The 23,518-nt window shown below is 40.8% G+C and overlaps 1 protein-coding gene across 1 annotated transcript in view; it reads right to left on the minus strand.

Annotated features, from left to right (window-relative positions):
• Positions 1-21,783, minus strand: part of tmem132e (transmembrane protein 132E) — a 443,229-nt gene extending 421,446 nt beyond the window's left edge. Inside the window, exon 1 of the mRNA XM_086309493.1 lies at positions 20,452-21,783. Coding sequence (XP_086165619.1) covers positions 20,452-20,512 — 61 coding nt within the window. The 5' untranslated portion in view covers positions 20,513-21,783. The remainder of the gene's footprint in view (positions 1-20,451) is intronic.
• Between the last annotated feature and the right edge of the window lie 1,735 nt (positions 21,784-23,518).

The following is a 23,518-nucleotide window of genomic DNA, read 5'->3' on the forward strand; positions in this document are numbered from 1 at the left end:
ATGAAAAATGACTTCCTCAAGCAGCACTGAACGTCATGCTGCAATTCTCCAGCAGTTTTGCTCTCACAGTTTGCACCTTGTTTGATTTCCCAGGGGGGCTGAGTGCTTGTTTCGGGAAGCTGGGGCTCCCATCATTCATTCGGGATCATGCTGTCAGATATCTACACATCTAAACACAACAATATGGTGGACTTATGTGGTTGTAAGTATTTCCATCCCTTGCCTTTGCACAACAGCAAAGTGAAAGTAGAGTATTTTTCTTGTGGAGGAAGAAGTGCGATGTTTGAGTAAATATTTTATTCTGTCAAAGAGAAAATGCATTTTTATTTGATTACATGCAACATCTTTATTTAAATGTGGCAGGTTTTGTTTGACTTTTTGGTCTGAAGATTGAAAACTTCACCTTTTAGACATAAAATTGATTTTTAGTTCAAGTCCTCAGAAACTCCTGCAGTAAAGAAGCTTTTCCCCACAGTTCTCAACTAGATTAAGTGATTAAAAGACAAAAATCTGCGAGCATATTTTAATCAGGTCGGCAGGGTTGCGCGGCAGTTAGCGCAGTCACCTCACAGCAAGAAGGCCCTTGGTTACAATCTGCCTGTCAGCTGGGGGTTGGAGTTTGCATGTTCTCTGTAGTCCTGAGAGCTTGAAAAACAAAAAAAATAGAAGGAAATCATCTGAGAAGAAGCTTCTTCAGCTCTAAAAACAAAAGTTAGAGAGTCCCAAGTATTTAACCTCCAAATTTAACCATTTGGAGATGGTCATTGGCCCTCTATTGGTCATGCGAGTCTGTGACCAACCCATTGGTGAACAGAGGTGGTGACTTAAACCAGCTATAAATCCCATTGCAGTCTTCGGTGCTTCAACCCCCCCATTTAGACCTTGCCCGAGATTACCTCAACAGGATGGCATTAACCCCCTTAACCTGCAGTGAGTTGAATGACACACACCTTTTTTCACACCTTGGCTCATGTGATGACTCACATGATCAATAGTGAGCTAAAAACCACCTCCAAAGAGAACAGACCCCCACTAACTCTGCACCTTTTGTTTTTAACTAAAGGTTAGAGGTAAAACATCTTCAAACTTATTTTTTTAAAGCTCTTAAGTTCACAATGACCTGGATTCAAGTCAATTCATTTTTATTTATATAATGCCGAATTACAATATCAGCTGCCTAAAGGGGCTTTATATTTTATATTGTAAGGTAAAGATCCTACAATGACTGACTGTTTGTCCCAGGTGGTCTGGTTTCGTCCCACAGTCCAAAGGCATCCTTGTTGGCTTAACTGGTGATTCTAAATTGGCCGTAGGTTATCTGTCACTCCGCGTTACCCCTTTGACTGACTGGGTGTACTCTGCCTTTCACCCAAATGACAGCTGGGATAGGCTCCAGCCCAACCATGACCCTAAATTGGATAAGGGGAAGACAACGGATGGATGGACATGCACCTTCCAACACAAAATGCGATTAGGTGGTGATACGTAGTTTAACCAGACCTTGTGATTACTGTTTTCATTTATATTTCTTAACCGTTTCAGCCAGTAAGAATAAATCTATACACACCACTGACAACTTGCAACATCTCCAACAGCGAGAGGTCAGGGATGAATAGACAGCTGACAGCGGCGCTTTGGCAGTAATTAATTACCAAGCCCCAGAAAGCACAGTGGGACGTTACCTCATACAGGATTCAAGGTGTGAATACACCATACCCATCAGGCTTTAACAGTCAGTGGGGGTCATTCATGATATCTCCTCTCCACCTATTCTCTGCCAAATTGAGACTGAAAACCCAGTTTGAAACAGCGAGCAACAGTGTAGGTATATGCTGAAGGTCTACATAGACTCACGGAAACCCACAGTAACATCATGAGTAACTTTAAGCTCCAATCTAGCTGGATATGTTATCCACTCTTATTCTGAAACCACACAAGGTACCAGAACAGTCTCCTAAAAATCAATAATCGCACTACTTGTAACCTCAAAACACAAAACGCACAGTTTGTCCTCCAAAATAATCAATGTCTTTGGTGTAGAGAGAGTAAAAAATTTTATCCCAAATGGCAGAAAAATAAGAAGAAGAAAAAAAAATGGTGGAGGAGGACTGTGGCCTCCTCCTTGCAAAGATGAAGCATAGATCTGGACATGTCATTTTCTTGAATTGCGAATGGTGGTGTCAAAGAAGCATGGCGTAGAAACGTATACCGTCCCCTTGGGCCAATCAGCACGTCTCGGAAAGGCATTCGTGTGCAACAGACAGAAAGCCAGATGAACGAACGGACAGACGACAGCGGGGCAGATAGGGTTCAGTTCATACCCGGCCCAGTTTCTCTGGGGATCAAAAGTGCAACAGTTTCATCTGTTTCAGAGCTGAGCCGCACTTATAAACTTCATATTTAGAGGACATGGCTTATATTACTAACATCGGTCTGTAGTAACCAAACTACACACCAAAAAAAAAAAAACAAAAAAAAAAAACCCAATGATAATAATAATGATAATAATAATAATAATAATACTGACACTGACACTCAAAAATCAAGTATAACGTCTGAAATAAATCATTTAAAAATCAATTGGAATCACAAGCCAGACTTTTCTGTCATTCAACAATTTAAAATATAATGCTGATAAACACAACCCTTTTTAAATCACCACAGAATGGATTTCCAGGAATGCTTCCTCTCACTCTTTGCAAAGTGATAATCAGGGGCGTCACTAAAGGGGGGCCTGACCCCCAATGAATGTCTATGGAGAGAGGAAGCTCTGTCACAAATTAGGCTCATAATAACCAACATTTCACATTTAAGTGGTTTAACTTTGATATTTACTTAATAAAAAGGGTCACCTCTGAAATGTGATTGAGATATTTGATGAAAGTCAGATGAAGGACACTGGTAATTCAAACCTAATGATCATAGTGCGCAACAATGTAACAAGTGGCTACCTTTCTGAACAACTAGCTAGTGTGGCTAATATACCTTGTGTAGCTCAAAAACAGAAATTGTGATTTCCACGCTTCATTCTTCAGTACTTAACAGACTTTTGGATGCTTAATCTTTCTCACCATCTTTGCCCAAAAGGAAGGAGGCATAGGTCAACTATTTATAGAGTGGAACTCTTAATTAAATTAGAAAAATAAAATAATCTTGGCCAATGCATTCATCCAATTACCCACAGACTACGTAAAATGACGATGCCACATATTTGACAGACATCCCAAAAGGTTGATTCTGTTCATCTGGACGGAGGGTTTTAAGTGGGAGAAATGTTTCGTCACTCATCCCAGTTTCCCCAACCTTATAAACTGTATATTTGCACAATGACTGAAACCAGCACCACTGACAGAACAATGAGGTCAGTTCCTTGATCATTAATATGCAAATTGTCATGACCCCTGTGTGAGTCAACCTTTTGGGATTTACTTACCTGGATGGTTGAGCATGCATCAAGAGACTTTTTGACAGACAGCGTCTTAGTTCTTTGATTGGGATTGTTGATCACAAGCTGTATGCGGACCTGACCGCGCCACCCAGGGACACATGGTACTCTCTTCTCAGTCCCAAAGCAAAGCAAGTTTTTAAATTGTCTTTCTAGACACGAACAAAAAAAAACCATGATCTTTTACTCTGCAATGCCTGAAACTAGCACTGGAAACCACAAGTGCAGTGGAGTTTGAGGAAATTGACCATCTTCATAGACTTGTTTTTTTCTCCTCCTCAGGAATTTCCACCTGCTGGCCAGGAGAAAAAACTAAATAAATTAAAAAGATTATAGATGTGATGCCATATTCCTGAATAAGTCGGAGGTCAGTCTGAAATTTTTTGTGGAAGGCCCCCTCAACTCAGATTTGACATTATTTGAGTGAAGTTCTCACCAGTGATGATCATCAAAATGCAACACATAATCACAACGAAATCCAGCTTTGGCTAAACTTTCTAAACCATCACTGGATGGTGACTGACCCACGGTGCAGTCGTTGTGAAAAGCGCAGGAATTTGTGTTCCATCCGCATTAAAGAAGAAATAAATAAATAAATAAAGGAAAAATAAAAACAGAAGATAAGGTTTTTGCTCTGGACAGCTGGGTTTAATGCCTAATTAGTGGAATGAACCCCCTAATCGGTCAGCAACATAACCCAGCAGTTTGGCAATCATCACAGCAATTCTGGAGGTGGATTGATTTCAGCATCTGGAGGCAGCTGCAGGGACAGCTGATTGGGTTAATAAGAAACACACTGATTATAATGAATGGGTCCTGTCTGTGAACCAGACGAGTGATGGTTTACTGGACTGCTTAGAAAAATAAAATAAGCCACCTTGGAGGGATTTTTTATGGATGAAATGGAAAGAATTGAAGCAACCACAGATCATGGTAATGCAGAAGTGTTTGATTTCATGAAGCTCTACTTTAACTCTGTACTATGATAAGAACATGATTAGTGAAATTAAGAGGGAGTCTAATTACCAGAAAATCTGTTAAACATAATAACCATATGATCTCTGTATAGGTTATCCTATAGTCCATAACTGGCTTATCCGATTACAAGGCATTTTACAAGTTAAGGTCATAAATTACACGGCTTCTCTAGCAAAGATGGTGTTGAAATTTAATTCTAAATTAATATGAGAAAAGCCGTAGCATGACACAAACACTTTCAGAAAGTGGAAAATGCCAGAACGTGGTTGGAATTAAAATAAACCCTCATGTCCGTGTGGCTCTTTTTTCTAGTCAAACACACAGTTTAAATAATTGCACAAGAAAGTGAAATGTTCATTCTGTTGCACTTAGACGTGCTATTAATGAACAAAGTTGGCAAGCACAGGACTTGAGGACCTGTAAATATATCTGTTCCTTAAAAAGCTTTTATGTTCTACCTATAAAAGCTCCATATCCACCAGCCACTTCCTTAAGTACCCCGACCTGTTCAGCTGATCATGATGCAAATATCTAATCAAAAGAAAGAAATTCACTGCATTTACACATGCTCAAGGCATCCGAAGTTCAAACTGAGGTGGTGACTTAGAGACTTTGAATGTTAGTGTTGCTCCCACTCCATGGTACTGAAAATGTTATTGGAATATTTTAGTCTAGTACTGTGACAGCACTAAAGCATAGACCCATCCTGGCTTGTGGGGGGAGACCACAAAGAAAGCACATCCTATTCCAGCGGTCCCCAACTCCTGGGAGTAGTTTGGTATCGATCCGTGAGAGTTGCGCCTCCGGTGTGAAATTTATGGTTTTCAGGGTTTTAAATCAGTTTTTATCGTTAACTGTTTCCCTGGGTCTTTTCCTGCGTATTATGAAAACAATCCTTTTTTGGTACTGGTTTTATTTTGTTGTATTTATCCTCGACACCTTAAAGGCCAGTCCGTGAAAATATTGTCGAACATAAACCGGTCTGTGGCACAAAAAGGTTGTCTATAAGAGTCACAGGAAAAGGTAGTATCCAGGGCGTGGTAGCATTTACTTCACTAAGCCTGTTGGGTGCTTGGATTCATTCAGTACTTTTATAGGTAAACAGTAACCAAGACAAACTTTTAATTAAAAGACTATTCAGAGCCAGCCAACCATTTATATACTGGGCCAACATATTCTGTGTTCACAGGCAGGAGGCCAGTGTTGGCCTAACATGATAATGGTTGGCTATATAAGTAAAACAGCACAGACTTCTCAACCAGCCAGTACTGGCTCATCTTTGCCTCTCTGCTCAGCTAATGTTGTCAGTCTTTGTACCACCTGCCCAGGGAATGCAGATCAACCTTAACTTTCCAACTAATTACAGGATAGTAAGCAATTGCCTGTTTTTCTTCACAAATGAAGAAATAAATATGCAAATAAACACAGGCACAAGTAGATAAAATCATTACACGGCTTTAACTCTACATGCCTATAATGTTTTTTTTTCCTCCACATCAGTGTGATGCAAAGCAAAGCCTCGCTATGCAATAAAATGGATTTCAAGTATTTCAAAATTAGAGTAATGCAGTCTATGTAAAACTTTTAATTGTGTGCGCTGTTATCTGCCACTGATAGACTTGTGCATTTAGGCCAAACTCTCCTCCCTCACGTCCTCAGAGATCTCTATGACTAATTCATTATTCTAAGCCTCTTTAAGGTTGGCACTCAAAAGCTGTGTGATCACTGACAGCAGATACAAAGAATTTGGAACTTTATTATTCTTACTCCAATTTTCTCTGGATTTACCAATCAGTTTTCCCCCACTGTGAGAAAATTACACGTGCCTCACTGAGTAATTTAATGTGAAAAACAAACACTGGCACTCTTAAACGCTTACAGCTAATGCAGTGCTAAATTGAACCTTTTCAGCCTCCACCTTATCCAAGCACACACTGGGTTGGGAGTGTAGTGAGCTGACTCAACCTCATTCCAATCCTTTTTAGAAAAAGATTTTTCTTCTTTTTAGTTTGCCAGAGTAATTTACCCTCATCACATTATATATTTGTGTGTTTTTTTCCCCCCACTTGTCTTTTTCTAATTAATTACAAACCAAACAGACCTCTGTGTTCTGATATTCAAAGGGGATATATCATTTCCCTGCCCCAGAGGCGCAAAACAAGTATTATTTGTGAGCTTGGTGGGCCTTTAATCAATGCCAATGACTCGGTGATTATTTGGACAGCAGCTGAGATTATAAGCTTCCTATTTTTGGAAGAAGAAAAAAAAAAAAAAAAAAAAAACACACACACACACACACACACACACACACACACACACACACTGGAGTTTCTTTTTTCCCCCAAAGACACTTCCGACTTCACCTGTATAAGTGTTCTTCATCCACGAGTTCACCCAAAGGACTGTTAACCGCTCAATAAAGTCTGTCAACAAGATGAATAAATATGCAGAGTTCAAGGCTAATTCAATCCTCTTATTTATATCACAGAAACTCACACCAATGTTTACCTCAGGCCATGATGTGTTTACTCTGAGTCCATACAACATCAGAGAGGATCCCCAAAGATCCAATGACTGAATGAAATTTATCATAGTGATGATTCTAGTAGTTCCCTCCCTAAATGTAAGGAAGAATAATAAGACAACGTTGTTTCCCGACATCAGGTCTGACCATATTTTAAATACCTCATAGTACCATATTCCAACAATAGAGCACGTCACTCTCAGACTGCAGGCTTCCCAGAGTTTCTAAAAGTACAACAGAAGCTGGATTTCTGTGCAACCAGCTCCCAGTTTGGGTTCAAGAGACAGACACCTCTACTTTTGAGATTAGGCTTAAAACTTTTCTTTTTTTTTTTATAAAGTTGGACAGGATCAGGTGACCCTGAACCAAGCCTTAGTTATGCAGCCATACCCTCAAACAGCAGAGGGACTTCCCATGATGCACTGAGGACTTCTCTTCTCACTCCCTGCGCACATTATTAACCTATGTCTATTCTCTGTCTTTACACATTTCGATTTGTCCCGTTTGTTATCCCTGGTCCCTCCATGCTATTCTTTGCCATCATCTCTTTTCCCCATGATAGATGGCTGCGCCTCACTGAGCCTGGTTTTTCAGGAATTCTCTGCCCGTAAGAAGGATCTTCTCCCTCACCCATGCAAAGTGCTTGCTCCTCGGGGGATTGTGGTTCTGTCTAATATTGTAGGCTCCTCGTGATTCAATAGAAAGTACTTTTAGATGGCATTTGTTGTGAACTGGTGCTATATAAATAGGATGATTGAGCCACACTAAGAGAACATCAAAATAAACATGAATGACACAGACCACCATGAAATAACTGAGCCTACTCATCCATCTCCAGTTTACCAGCTTAAACTGGTTTGGCACGGTGCTGACGTCGAATGACTCACTTGTTCTTGTGTTTAGAGTTTGAACTGATGTTTAAAATTCTTTAAAACCAAAAACTGCTGCTCTGTCTTTAAAAATGTATTAACCTTTACTTTTTGGACAGACTTTGCAGTCATGAGTGGGAGGAAGAGGGGGAGACGATCTATAGATTGCAATTTTATATAGCTTTATATATCTTATGAAACACTCAAAGCACTTTAGACTAGAGCCACATGCACTCACACATTAATACAAGGCTTGCACTTTAGTCTTGCATTAAACTGTGAGCCTTAACATTGGATGAACCAGCCTTGTGTTTCATTTCCTTCAAGCTGTGAATATGATACACAACATTTGTATAGCAATCACACAGAAAATTGTAAATACAGTCATTTGGCTTATTATATCATCTTAATCACTGTTGTCAGGAAAAACGTTTGTGTGATGCCACAATGGGTTATTTCGTTCCCTCAATAAAAAAAAGCTGCATCACTTGCAGATACATGAGAGAGAAAAGCCTCGCTGGCCTCCTCAGATTTCAGCTTCTCTTCTCAGCTAACCGTTGCGGCACAGGCTTTCATGCAGATAAATGTTAGACTTTAAAAAATGATCTGCAAGAAGATGAATCTTAAACAAACACATTGATGCCACCACAGAAGTTACTGTGCATTTGTGATGCAACACAAAAACACTAAGGATAAAATGTAACATCGCAATGTTTTGTTAACAGGCGCACAGCTGTTTTGAAGACTCTACACACAATTGCACACATGGTGCTCGCATGGCTCTCTTCCATTACAATATTCTGTAGATTGGCACAATATTTTCGCATATTCCTTAATTGCTATCTCTGCTAGCAAATTAACTGAAAGCAAAAATCAATTTCTCATTTTTGCCAAGTGCCCCCCCGAGACCTCTCTCCAATACCTCGCTTTGAGAAATAAAAGATTAAACTTGAGCTAATTGGACAGGTTCTTAATGCACATCATGAGAAGAAGAACGGGATAATGCTATGAGGGCTGCACAGCTTGTTCTGATGCATGTGCTCCTGATTCACATTGCTCAGTCAGTCAGGAGAACCATATGCATTTTGCATTGACATTGTCAACTTCATTTTAGTCAGGTCAATAGCCAAGTGGATATATATGATTCAAATTCACCAAAGTGGTTCCTGAAGCAGAATTTGTAAGCATGGAAGATGTAAAAAGTTGACAGGCAGAGGGGAGAATGGCATTACTAATTTAACATATCTGCTTAAGGACAGGTTTAAGTGCTACAAGTTATTTTTTTATTCATCAAAGACAGCAAGTGAGAAATGTTTACTAAAAATGTCTGATCAAAATTCGAGCCTTTGTGGGGAAAAGTTAACCTAACAGGAGTCCGGCAGAAAGCAAAAGCATGAAAGAGCTTGCAGCCTCTATTCTTTGTGTGGATTAAATCCCATTTTATAGGCTTATTGTGAAATTACTAAAATGTCTTTTGGACCTAATATAGCATACAGAGGCTATTATAACAGCCAGGGATTCCTTTTCTCTCACAGAGCCTATGTAACCTAATAAAAGAATTGATTGCTCTGGACATGGCTCAATATGGCGGTAGCTCCAAGGCAGGATTAAAAAAAAAAAAAAAAAAAAAAAAAAAGATGTTTTCATAGATCACAGCAAACACGGTAAAAAACGAGTATGGTCCAACGTCAAGTCAGGCCAAAATCTTTAATTCAGTTAGAGCAGAATAACTGTGCCAATGTCATTTTGCAATCTTGCCAGCACCCAATTCTGTTCTGGCAGAGAAAAAAAATGTATATAAATAAATCAGCTTAGAACTTATTTAAGACAGATCTATACGAGCATAGATGGGATTCAGTCTGTTTTCGTGAAATATGGAATCGGTATCGCTTCCAAAAATATCAACAGTGACTGAGCAAAGACTTCCTACCCTTGGGCGAGATTTTCTTCGGGAGTGGAAGACGCCGAGAAGGGTTTCTCTGCGAGTGCTTCAGTCTTTATGAGTCCTGCCATATTTAGATGGAGCTGAATGGGATTTCATGGGGCTCAAAGTAGACGTCTCATTTCATCGACGTGAAGGGGAAAAAAATAAATAAATAAAAACTTATTGAGAGTGAGTGTGTAATGTGCATGAAAGTTAGGTGAATGATATACTTGTAACTGGAGGGTTAATTACTAATGAATTCCTCTAACTGTGGATGTGTCTTGTTGATAAGAGGCAGATACACACAAATAAAAAGAATACACTTTGTCACTGTTTAGTGTTGTTTTCTTTCTGGATTTGAATGCTTTGTGAATATCCAACTGTCACAAACCATAAAAAAAGCAAAACAAACAACAAACAGAGGCCACTTTTTGTCTGGAGACTCGTACACAGCGTGATCACTGAAGTCAGGCAAATCCAGTGCTGTCAGTGTTATGGTGGCCTATTTTGTAAAGCATTTATTTTCCTCTGTTAGATCAATATGACTATGATTTGAACTACATTTTCAACATATCACCACACGCTAACCTCAAAAGTCCTTGACAGCAAATTGATTTTTCTCTGACTTACATATTGAACACAACTACATGCACAAAAGGCAACACAGAGGCGAAAAATTCTCCAATTTTAATTGATGTAAATGCAACAGCTATATGAACTCTGAATGAAGCAGCTTGTTTATCCTGGGGCTGAAGCAGAGGAATGGCAGCACTTTAGCAAAATTAGAAATCATGGCCAAACTCAACCCCAGACTGTCTTTGGAAGTTAATTCAGAGAAATCGTCTTTACACAAATAAACTGCAACAAAACAAAGAAAAGGAGCCAGTACATCAGACAAAGGAGACGGGGGGGGGGGGCTCCCTGTCAGGTTCAGGAGATGAACAACAGTATCTGACAGCTACAGCTGACATCCTGAGGCAGGTAATACATGCATCACAAAAAAATAACAGAAACATCAATTTTGATTTAGTACAACTTTCACTGTCCACACACATGGATACATATCTCTGACAATGACGTGCGTGGAGCGAACCGAGCACGCCACCTCAATTATAAATAGGGAAAGTATAGTATTTGCAACACATTACATCATCTTAACCTTGTTATGCTATTTTGAAATGACGCAAGACGACCAGCGTGCAGCTAATCTATTCATGCAATTGCAGAAAACAATACTAGATCAGCTCGTGGTGCCAGAACTGTGGAGGAATAAGAGTAACTGCCCTCACGTGCTGAGCAATAAACTTGATGAATCCCGTCATGACGATATTTTTCTGTCTTTTTAAGAGAGGACGCTTCACATCCAGCCTGGTCGGGGTGTAGCTGCTACTACTGACAGATGAAATCAGTGCTGATAAAGCTGCGGTGCATAATATCAGATTATAAAACATTAAAACATGTTCAAGCCCAAGACATTTTTACATAACATACCTTTTTAGTTCATACTAAGCATTGATTTAACCATTTAGGAAATATATTCAGTTTTATGAATGAGCCAAATGCTGCAAAACTGACCAGGCAGAACGTGGAAATGGACAATAACCCAAAGCGCATCACAACAACAATCCAGGAGTCTCTCATGGCAAAGAAAAGGAATTCAAGTCAGTCAGTAGAGTGCATTTTTCAGTTACTGAATACAGAAAGACCCCAAACCAAGAAGCAACTGAAGGCGGCTGCAGGAAAGGCCTAGCAGTGCTTTTGAATGACGATCTAGGATTCAGGCGGTCACTGACTGCAAAGAATTTTCACCTAAATATTAAAAAGCAATCTTTTTATTTAAATTATGCTACTTTGTTCAATTACTTCAACCTCAGGAAAAGAAAATGGGAGACTATGTATAATTTGAAAAACAGTTTAATTACCAAACAGTTAATGCAATATTTTATTTAAACCCTTTGAATTAAACATGAGAGTTTGCACTTCAATCACAATTCGGTTGTTTGGTTTGAAATCCAGTGTGATGGAACACAGAAGCAAAACTACACAAGTGTCGCTGTCCATATAATTATGGACCCAAGGGTGCAGTATATTAATTGCCTAATCACTGTCACAGCAGTTTAATTTTAAGCATAACTAATGCTGCAGTGATGTTATTTTTAAAAAGGAAAAGTAGGCTAACTCAAATAAAAGTTGGTATGGTCATATTCAAACTTGAAATTAGTTCAGTCAACCTGAAATTAAAAAAAAAAAAAAAAAAAAAAAAAAAAACAAAAAAAAATGCATCGCAGCAAAATTTGGCTTTTTGCTAATAAAAGTGACAGTTTAAGGATTCACTGTACTGTTTGCAGAACATGATGTCACTTTGACAACGTCTGCTTCTAAAGGAGAACACTGCCGCTACACGTCCTATGTATAATTACCAGTAAGAGACAAGAGAAGCTGTCTGTGGCTTGTATTTGCTCTGTCTTATAGGACATCATCTAACAAGACATTAGACAATTTTACCAACTTTCTCCAGAGAAATAATTGTCAAAGTCAAACAACGAGACCAATCTACAGGAACATATTTAAACACGCTTTTCCCTTCTGCCTTAATGACAACGAGAAACCAGGGTGAACTTAAGAACCCCAGTCAAGTCAGTGTGGATCAACTGCAGCAGGAAAAGCAATCCTACAGCTGAAAACAATATAGCGCAGAGAAAGAATTAAGTGTTGGCTGGTTGTAGAGGAGGAAGCTGAGGTTGGTTGCCAGACTGGAGCGTTCATCTCTGAGTCCTTTAGCAGATTTGTAGCACTGGGAAATCAGTGTGGGGAAGAGAGCAGATAGTGCAAGATGTGCTGAAAGCTGAAAATCTGGTCATACTTCTCCCGCTGCACTGACTGCACACAAATGGTTCACACCGAGTCCACGGAGACAAACTGCTGATATGCAAAGCAGGCCGCCAATACTCCTACACCGGATGTTTTTTGACTTTGTTTAACTATCTGCCATTTTAATGTGGCACAAGATACACATTTATGTCCAACGATGCTCGTAGAATATTACCCGTTATATTAATTGCCATTATTACCCGTTCATATTTACCCTTTTACATTCAACCCTACCTGCAAACTACCCAAGAGTTGTTACATTTTTGGTACTTATCTGTGTGAGTACTCAAAGAAACAACAGAGCAGAGTCAGTCTCCCCTCTAATTTCAGGTGGATGAAAAATACTTTTGTCACACTTCAAGTCAGCCAGTGAGTTCAACTCAAATATCTTCACCCGTCTCTCCTCTGTTTGGTTTAGCTGCACGAGGGAGGAAGGACCTTTTTTCTGATTACATTTTTTCCCTCTGGTTTCTAGGGGAGCGCTGCTGGGATCTGAGAAAACTGAATCACTACAACAGTCTCCTACAGGCTAAGACACACCAGCAGTCAGGCGATCAGACCATCAAAATGATACTTTAGTGCAATTATTTAGACTAGTTTACCTCGAAATAGAACCGAGTTGGTCGATAACAATAATCGCCTGTTTGGGAAAACTGCACGCAGACGCAAAAGCGGTCAAAATTCAGCTCGTAAACTGTGATAATACAGTGCAATACTTTTGTGTCGGTTGTGCATCTCCATTCATTTAACGCTCACCAATACAGCACCATTAACTAAACCTAACACAAAGTAAGAAAAACAACAACAACAAAAAAAACTCAGGGTTTCCGCTTGATAAGGTAATCTAGGGCAAACTAATTTGATGACTGCTGCCTTATAAGTGTGACTGATCATCAGTTTCCCAGTAAACAAAAGCTGGCAGCCTTATACGGAGAGCTATAAGGAGTGTGAGGTTGTACAATCCTGGCTGCAAGGCATCAAACACTCTGTACAACAGGGGGAGGTCTGACCCTCTCTTGTGAACATATGTCATGTGCCACATGTGGACATGATGCGACTTACCATTTCTGTATTCCATGTAGTCCTCTTAGAGAAATTAAAGGGGCCACTTTCAGTCTAACCTTTTCTTCATTCAGAAAGCTCATTCTCTTTCACCCTGTCAGGGGACACAACTTATTAAATGTGAGCTATATTGCCGTGTCAGGACGACCAGAATTAGAGGAAAATGATTATACCCCTGTAACACCACAGAAGGAGCATGTCACAGTGGGTGCCATCATATCTAGACAATAAAACCGGATAAAGGTGTTAAGTAAAGCCCAGCTGGTGGCAGGGCTAACGTCTTTCCCAGAGGGTGTCCAAGAAGTGGCTATTCCTTCTTAGCGGTGACAAGATCTATCGCTGTGCATCTCGATCCATTTCTGCAAGGAAATGTAAAAATCTAGGTGGTAACATTTTGCCAAGCGTGACTCACAATACCACGGGAAGCAAAGCAAGCCATTTTAAATCAAAGGCGCTGCAGAATCGTGGAGATGCGCACGAGGCGCCGTGCACGAGAACTCGTTTCAGACCAAACATATGTGATCGCCTAATGCAGAAGACTGATTGCTTCCCTGCTGAGTATAAAAAGAGCTGGAAGATGTTCATGCAAGTGCTCGTATCCCCAGCTGTCCTGCAGGGAAATATTAAATTGCTTGCGGTTACAAAGACACTGAGTAAATGTCATGGGTAAATTTTATGTGGCCTTTGTCTGGTGCAAAGTTTAGAATTTCTGAAAAAATAAAAGCACTGGAGTGCAACCTGATCTGTATCTACACGTGCACACAATACGACAGTGATCACCTGACACTGATGAATGAATAACTGCCTCGGGCGGTCCAATTATTCTATACGTCCTCGTTGGACTCGAATCATACATCAAGCCAAGCAGGTGGTGGATGATTTTTGACAGAAATTTCCCTTTAATTATTTTTTCTTTTTTTCAAATTGAATCAAAAAGAAAACATCTTTCACACAGAAATGCTTAATAAAGAAAAAACAGATGGGCTGCATTTATGGATTGGAAAACAGTTAACGTTGTCTCACGATACAAACCATTTCAGACAGAAGGATTTTTTTGGACTCTGGATGTTGTGAGATTTAAGTAAGCGGGGGAAAGTTTTGTATCCAAATGTCTGCAAAGATATGCAAAAAAAATGTTCAAGGACAAACGACCATTGATACAGACTGTTTATAAAGGCTGGATGTACTTAGCACGTCATCAATCATTGTTCTCAAGCATGAGAGGACGCTGGGTGCTCATCCAACAGTGCCTTGGTAATCGCAAAGTAGTCGCACCCTAAAGCATACCCAGATGTTACAAAACAGAGGTCAGGCTGTAATAACTAAGACTTGGGCCATAGGCCATAAACTCATTAGGAAAGTGCTTACTGAGGTTAGAGATCAAGTGAGCAGTAGGGTCGCTTTCTCAAGGCTCCGACATGGTCTGTCAATGGTCCTACGCGCAGCTCTCCAGTGTTGCAGCTGTTTACCGTCACGGGGGGGCAGTGTCCCAAACAATCAGTCTAGGCTACTCTTGCTTGTGCTGCTGTTGGTCCATCAACCAATTGTGGAGAGAGGTCATGATTAGGGGTATTGTTTAGGTTTTATCCGATACCAGTACCAAACCGGTACTTTTGAAACGGTGCCGGTGCTTAAACGGTGCTCAAACTGGTGCTTAAAGAATGAAGAACACAAACTTTGTCCAAAAACCTCTCATGTTTAGCTGTTTCCCCACTTTTTCTTTGGTCATTTTAGCTTTTTTGGCCAGGGTGAAGGGAGTATCTGCCATCAAACAAGAAGACAGCTGCATGTAACTACGACGGTGTTTGCTAGTTCACCTTACGTGCGTTAATTTAATAACGTGGTTAGCCTACTCAACGTAAATTACACACGAACATTAAGCTACTCACGCAGAGAAGAACAGCTGCTGCTGCCATCATCATCCTCATCATTTCTGCTACACTGGCAGGGCTAGGGGCCAGGACTCTCCTCTTCGGGTTCTTGGGGGATGTTGCTAACTCCGGGACCGATAACAGGCACCACACCCGTAGTAGATGTGCTCGGTGTGAGGTCTCGCAGCAAGCTATCAAATACGGTGCATGTCTCTGCTTTAAAAAAAAAAAAAAAAAAAAAAAAAAACGCTATGCGTCGCCAGGTGTTTCATCAGATTCGAGGTGTTACCTCCTTTGCACAGTATCACCTTAAAGCACTTGTTGCAGTACAGCCAGACTTTTACTGGTTACTACCGTTTATGTCAGAACCGATGCCATCATGGCACCGGATACCGGTACCCATCCCTAGTCATGATGCACACAGAGCTTAAGTGAAAGAGTTATGAAAACAAAAAAGGGGGGCTGGTTTAGCTCACTGGGTTGAGTAGGAGATATATATATATATATATATATATATATATATATATATATATATATATATATATATATATATATATATATATATATATATATATATATATATATATATATATATATATATATATCATACCCCTTTTACATGAGCAATTACCTGGACACAAATATGTTATCATAAACCATGTTTTATATGTGCAGTGTGTATATGATGCATGTATGCTAGTCACTGTCAGAAAACTTGGCTTTTTGCAGATAGAAAATGGACTCGAGGGAAACCTGAACACAAAAAAAATAAATAAATGAAATTGAGGAATTTACCCTTAGCAAAAGAAACAAGTACATTCACCAGATTCAACCATTTAAAAGTTCAAAGAAGGTCTGACAAAATGGGTTACTGTATAGCATACAAATACTCTACTTTTTTCCCCTGCAGGAAGTGCCCACAAACCCTGAAGCCCTTGGTAAAGGTCTTGCACATCCCACTACATCTGGGAGAGCCAGTCCTTCATAAAAGGTCCATTTCACTGCTGATAGAGGACAACGTCCTTAGAATTCACAACAGCCACTGCACACTCCACAACGCCTCAGAAACAAGAGCTTGGAAAACACAGCTCAGAAAATTGAAGGGATTCAAGCATAGCTGGGTTTCGAAGATTTTGTTTGCTTTTTGTTTTTTAATCCATTTACAATTCAGAGAAATCTAGTTTTGGCTTGTTCCAACAATTAAATGCAGAAAAATCCATTTTAACTGAATGACATGCCCACCTGCAAAAACCTGCGACGTAATTATGGAACGAGACTGCAAGTAAACCAAAGAGCCGTCTTTCCAGTAACAGCTTCTCTTATTGTTCGTTGCCCTGCTGTTCCGAGTGCACAGATTGGTTTTAGCCTCAAGCCCAACTGTCACTGAAATGAAAAAAAAGTATTAAACTGTGCCATGCTCCACATGGATTTACCATTACCATCATCTAATGCTGACGGCAAACGCCATTAAAAAAAAAAATAAATAATAAAAATATATAAACCATATGCTTTATGGTGTAAAAAGTGACAGGTACACAAACAATTCAACATCACCTTGATGGGAGCAAAAGCAGAATAACTAAACAGCGCCGCTGACTCATTTGCAGTCACAGAGTGTTAATGGCTATGGATATGCACCTCCTGCATGTATGTCTACGTTTTTCCACACAAAAGGATGGAAAACAGGAAACCTCTTCAAACACAGCAACAGAGCAAAAAAAAAAAAAAAAAAAAAGGCTTCATTTCAACACATGTAAATCAATTAGGCTGGAACATGAGAGCTGGTGTGTCACACTGCCGCTTTGTCTGCTCTCTGTCCAGTGTCTACTCTCAGAGATAGGCTGGTGCTGGGAACGCTGCCAGCTACATCCAAACTATGACTGGGCAAACAGTGCTCCCACATCCACGCTATGCTGCTGACTGCAGACGTAGCCCCGAGTAATCAGTGGCACGTTTAATGTAACAGCTAGTCACCATCTATTCTACCCACTTATCAGAGTTCACCACAGTCTTTTTGGATTTCATCCAGAAAGCTGTTCAGCCCAGGTGGTAAGACATCCAGGTCTCACGATCAATTAACATAGTAGATAACTGCCTAAACACCAGCTAAATGTATAACACACTGCCACAGCTTTGTTTCAGTGAAGGAAGAAGTCAATTCAAGGATCAATAGAAACATTTGCTCAACATTGCTTTTTAGATTTCAAAAATTAAACAGTTAAGAAAATAATCAGCAGTTGCCTCCAAAGAAACTGTATAAATGTTTCCCCTGATTTACTGCTATGTTAGAAATATGTTTTTTCTGTATGTGGGTGGAGTTCCATATTATATCAGTTAAATGTGTTAAGTATCAAACTTTTTTTATTTTTATTTTTTTAACTAACAAATCTTAAACCTGTATGTAGCATCCTGGAAGTTTCTTCCTGTTAAAAGGGAGTTTTTCCTTCCCACTGTCACCACAGTGCTTGCTCATAGGGAGTCATATGATTGTTGGGTTTTATCTCAGTATGTGTTATTGTAGTACTTTTGCTTAGTTGTGTTATGGTTGCGTATAGTTTCCGCTCTTCTCCATGTGCAAAGCCTCTCCCTGCACACCAAGCCAAATTTTACTTTCTTCCATAAAAGATCATTTTACTTTTTGCAATTTACCAAAAGAAGCCTCCTGACTTTACTGGAAGTGCAATAAGAGCTTCACAATTGCTAATCTGTCTACAATGACAGAGGATAACGACTCTTTCAGATCAGACTTAAAAGACAGAAGCTGACAGCTAAAAGCACTGACATTGTCATCCTCACATCCCCATAGCCCACCCACTAATAAAAAAAAGAAGTCAATCTTGGAGAAACAATGCCTACAAAAGCACTTCAAACACCACCCTGCCCTAGATTAGACCTCAATTCTGATGCCCTATTATTTCACCGGAGCATACCATTTCACAAGAAGTAGCCAGAAAACTTTTTTTGAACAGCTCTTATCAGTGAACATGCCTAGCTCAAGTGTCCTTGAAAAACCTTAATCCCTATCAGCTCTGGGAATGCTGCTCAGCACATGACCTCTGACCTTCCTGAGGAGGGGGTACGGTGAAGGAAAACAACTGAACAATTACAACGGCATCTCAAAACGAAAGAAGGAAAAAGTATCCTAGTGCATCAACTGCAAAGGGGGAAAATAATCTTTAGCGTGTTTACAACATTGTGTGCCAGCCAATATATATGAAAATACAAATTCAAGGTGAGAAGAATGAGAAATAATAGATTCATTACAGCACTGGATTTTCCCCAGAGCGGTCTTAAAGTCCATGATATTGCTTTTTCACACCTGGGGATTTGCCTGCTTAGCTCTTCATCCAGCAGGTCTATTGCATTTCTCTTGAGGTATTCTTATAAAATTGTTTATTTAGCATGAGAGTGACAAGGAGGGAGAGGTTTAAAGTGCCGGGATGAGCGCAGGAGGAAGGCTTCCGTGTACAAGTGTGAGAGCGACTTGACGTCTCCGAGGCCAAGAGACTCTGAAACCATCCTTAGGGGGCAGCCGTCCACGCGCCAAATCTGTCCCTGCACTTGCTTTCAACAGCAGTGCCTTTATTGTTCAGGAAGGTGAGCACCCTCCCCACCCCTGCACTAAGCAACGCTGACCACAGGCGTTAGTGGGATTTGTGTAGGCACGCTATTGCAGCATACAGCACGCTGGCTTTACAGCCTTGGTGAAGCCATCAAGGAGAGTATATGCTTTAGTGCACACGTAGGCGTTTCTTTTGTGTGGTAATGAAACTGAGGCAAGACTTGGTGAAAATGAGTAGGAGAGGGGAGATACTGTGCAAGATGTCTGAAAGGAAGCAAGAGGTGGTTACACACTGAACATGGAAGGAAAACTGCACTCCGTCTCCATTCGGCTTACTGGGGTGAAGCACAGAAGAGTCCTAATCTGGGTCTAAATATAAGCACCTTTTAAATGTGCCTGCAAATGAATAAACAGAAACTGCGCTGCAAGTTGCTTGTCCTGGGGTTGCCTCCCAGCAACACACTTAATCCACGCATTGCAATGTCACACTTTGCTTACTGCTGGAAACAGTCCTGCACCCCTGCTGCTGCTGCATCAGTAAAAAAATAAATAAAGAGTTGGATATTAAAGGAGGATTAGTGTTTTGGAGTCTAACTAGATCACTGGGACATGTCAGGAAATCATCTTTGAGGATGCTTGATTTAGATTTCATCAGCACATGTAGAACACACTGTATGTGTATCTGCTGTGTAACACACCGTGACTTCGTTCACAAGCAGCAGATGAAATCAGTTCTCCAATATGTTGCGAGTCCTCGAGCATAAGCAACTCTAACCTGATGTGGAGTGGGTATTTTAGCCTTTTTCTCAGCTCTCTATAGCATTTGAAGTGTGGCTTTTTTCATGCTTTTGTGACTGTGATGATCATGAGAGTTAATTACATCCGCAGTGCTTTTTTATTCAAATTAAAGTATCTGGTTTGATGGTGTGCCTGCCATTCTCCTCTGGGGAAAAAAAAAAAAAAAAAAAAAGAGTTACCTAAGAGGGGAAAACAGACCAGGAGTGAAGCCACTGTTGAATTTCTTCAGAAATGTGTAACAGGAGTATGATTGTTTGTGTTTAGTGGTGTGTGTGTGTGTGTGTGTGTGTGTGTGTGTGTGTGTGTGTGTGTGTGTGTGTGTGTGTGTGTGTGTGTGTGTGTGTGTGTGTAGGGTCAGTCATTAAAAAAAATGAATAATAATAATAATAATAATAAACAAGACCAACTGCCTCTGCGGTGGCATGTTTCAGAAATTTAGGGCCATTGCTTTCTATGCAACATGAATATGATCCTGGAACCCTGTTGGCGGGTGTGTGTTTTGAAGGGGGGGCAGGAGAGGAGGGGAGGAGGTAGAAGGGGTACTCACCACATGAAAGCGCCGCCACACAGATGAAGAGAGTCCGTCTGAAATCCCGTACACCTGACATGGTAGAAATCCCTGCAGGAGGATGTTAAATCCCAGCTGTTGCAGTAGCCGATTGAGGGTAAATAAACCTCTCTGCAGGTGTTAGCCTCCACACGACGCTGTTGCAGTTCTTCGAGGGTCTTAAGTTGGATAATGCGCAATAGACAGAAATGCAACTGCACGAGTGTCTGAGCGGCAGGGAGTCCGATGTAAATTGGAGGTCTTCAGAAGCAGAAATGTTACTGGCCAGTCTTCTCAGAGTCTTTGCGAGCAGCGAACCTAGGGCACGGCAAAACCGCGTCTTCTCCAGGCAACGCAGAGCGTTTCCCCCACATCAGAGAGCAAAAAGTTCCAACTATCCTGATCCAACCCGGGCAGCAGGGAGGGAAAAAACAGTGTTCCATAAACGGACACGAGTCCTTGCGCGACACTCGATAAATGGCCCCCCACAAAAAAATATTATAAATCAATGGACATCAGTGGAGAGGTTACGCGCGCCCTGGCTGGAACCACGGGGATGCTGCACGCGTTCTCCAAAAAGGATCAGACTTGTCTGAGCAACAAACGGCAGGGAAAGAGCAGCAGAGTGTCCCTGTGAGGTTAGTCATTCTCCAATTAAAAATTCAAACATGAAATTCCTTGCGCAAATCATGGAAACAGTGTAGAGAGGGGAGGAAAACAACAAAAAAGAGGCATCCGACGGATCCGCACCGTTCTGGCTCAGCTGACACCGACTTCTTCTGCTTTTATTCAACGTCCACAGCCGAGAGAAAAAGGTGGGAATGTATTTTGGGCCGTGGAAGGTGAAATTACAGCTCTAATCAAGCCGAAAAGGTCCGAGTTGGCCGCAAAGACCCGCTTTCCACCCTCCCCTCCCGCTCCAGCTCCCTCACGTTTCCAGTAGTTCACCTACCGCAGCGCGATGCGACGGGAATCATCACGCGTCCGCTGATTAAAAAACAACAACAAACAAGGGCACAAATATCCAGAAAGCTGACACTTTTTAAAAATCGAGTTACTTTGTGATGTTAAGACCGAGAGCCTGAGCGGAGCATCGTCGGTGCCGCTTACCGGGAGTCTGAAACAGAGCCAAGTCCGAAGAAGTCTCCAGTTTGGTGTGTAATTTGTCACCCGGCTTGAGCGCACCTTTCTCAGGTGTTCCTCCCGCAGAAGCAGCTGCTGTGCCCGCTGTCCTGCCCTCAGCAGCCCCGCTCTGGGATTTTAAGTCCGCTCCAAACTAAACGTGCTCACCTTAAAATGTCCAGAATCGCAGCTCCCGGTCATCAAGCCCACTGTGGGGTAGAAGACGTGTCCGGAAGTTCCTTTCAAAATAAAATAAATTAGCCTACGTTTAATTGTTATTTTAAGCGATCTGCTAAATTGAGTCTTATTACTCATTTCCAGTGGCTTGATAAAAAAAAATGCACCGAATATGACCAGCTTTGACAATACAGTGATGACATCATTTAACCCTTAAAAACGTCACACCCCTTTTTTAATGACGCTGAACGAAAGAGTTCATACCGAAATGAAACCGGTGCCACTCCTCACCTGACCTAAGAGCAGCTAAATGGGTCACAATTAAACCCAGTTTCAAACGGAATTAAATGGAAACGCGTATTTTGGGGCTTTTGATACACGCGTGTTTTCCAGGTCTACCGTGGGCTTTAGTTTAGTCTCAGCGTTCAGTTAGTCGCTTGGCTTTTATCTTAAAACGCCACACCGAACACTTCCGGTATGGGCCACGTTAGACATAGTGAACTTGACTTTGTTCAAATCTAGTATCGCAGACGAAAATTAATCACGTGAGTAGGGTTGCCAACTCCCTGAAAAATAAATAAGGGACACCTCGTGGCCAGGGCCGGGCGACCCAATTGTCTTCACCCTTCCCAGTGTGGTGAATTTTCTAGCTCTTTTTTTGTGTGTGAAATTATTTTTTTAACCATTTGACTTGAATTTGATTTAAGTAGATGTGTATTCTTTGTGATATGAACACATGTGAAACAAATGATCATTTAGCCATTTATTTTTAGCTCAAAATGACAACATTAACACGATAAAACAGGTCTCCTTCTTAAACAGAAGCCTGTCATGCTTAACTTTTGAGAATATAAGTAAATCTTTCTTTAAAAGCACTCTGTCCTGCTTAACTTAAAATAATAGAAAACAATAGAAAGAAAAACATTCTTGTAACAGTGCACATTTAGTGCATTTAGTACAATTGGCTTCAGTTGAGGTATTATTTCAGCTTTTCTAATGCTAATCAGCTGCTCCTGTTTGTAAACCCACTTGCTCCCATGATTACGCATCTTAACTCATCATCATTATTCATCTATGTATTACTTTTATGATTAGTCATCTATTTGTTGTAATCATCTATTCTTGCAGTTGTTTATTACACAAAATAAATTATATTATCACACTTCTGGCCACATAGCGCTGATATTCACTGCACATGCCCATATTAACTTTTTCCAGCCAGGTGTTTTCCTTTTCCCATTCTTCCCTTTCTCTGAGGGGAACAAACATTGCTGCTCTAATGCTGGGCTCACACTGTGCAGTTTTAGGCCCATTTTGAGCCGATTTTGGCCTTCATCGTGCATCGTGTAGTATACGTGGGGTAACGAGAAGTGATTAACACCTCACGACCAGCTCCCGATCATCAATCGCTCGTGAGGGTCTCACCACAGCCGCTCACACTGCTCGCGCGCAAACACGTAAACGTTGGTGTAAAAGATGGAGCAGCACGGCTGTGCAGCCTGTGATCTGGACACAAGCGATGGAGGCACAACTTGTAGAACTTTGGAAAGCTCATCCGAGCCTTTTCGATGTGGCATCACAAAATTATCACGACCACAACAACCGTGAAAATAGTTGGATTTACATTGCTGCTCAGTCACAGCTGCCCGATCAATGTTTTTCATTAGCAATTTAGCAAAGTTGATGGTGGTGGTGTGTGTGTCTGTGTGAGTGTAAGACGGAGAGAGAGAGCGCGACAGATTTTCTGTTATAACCTTCATTTTATGGA

Source organism: Aulonocara sp. 'chitande type north' Nkhata Bay, linkage group LG10 (assembly GCF_057382095.1).
Source record: "Aulonocara sp. 'chitande type north' Nkhata Bay isolate Kocher_YH1m ecotype deep benthic linkage group LG10, A_spYH_male_GT1.1, whole genome shotgun sequence".
Taxonomy (NCBI): domain Eukaryota; kingdom Metazoa; phylum Chordata; class Actinopteri; order Cichliformes; family Cichlidae; genus Aulonocara; species Aulonocara sp. 'chitande type north' Nkhata Bay.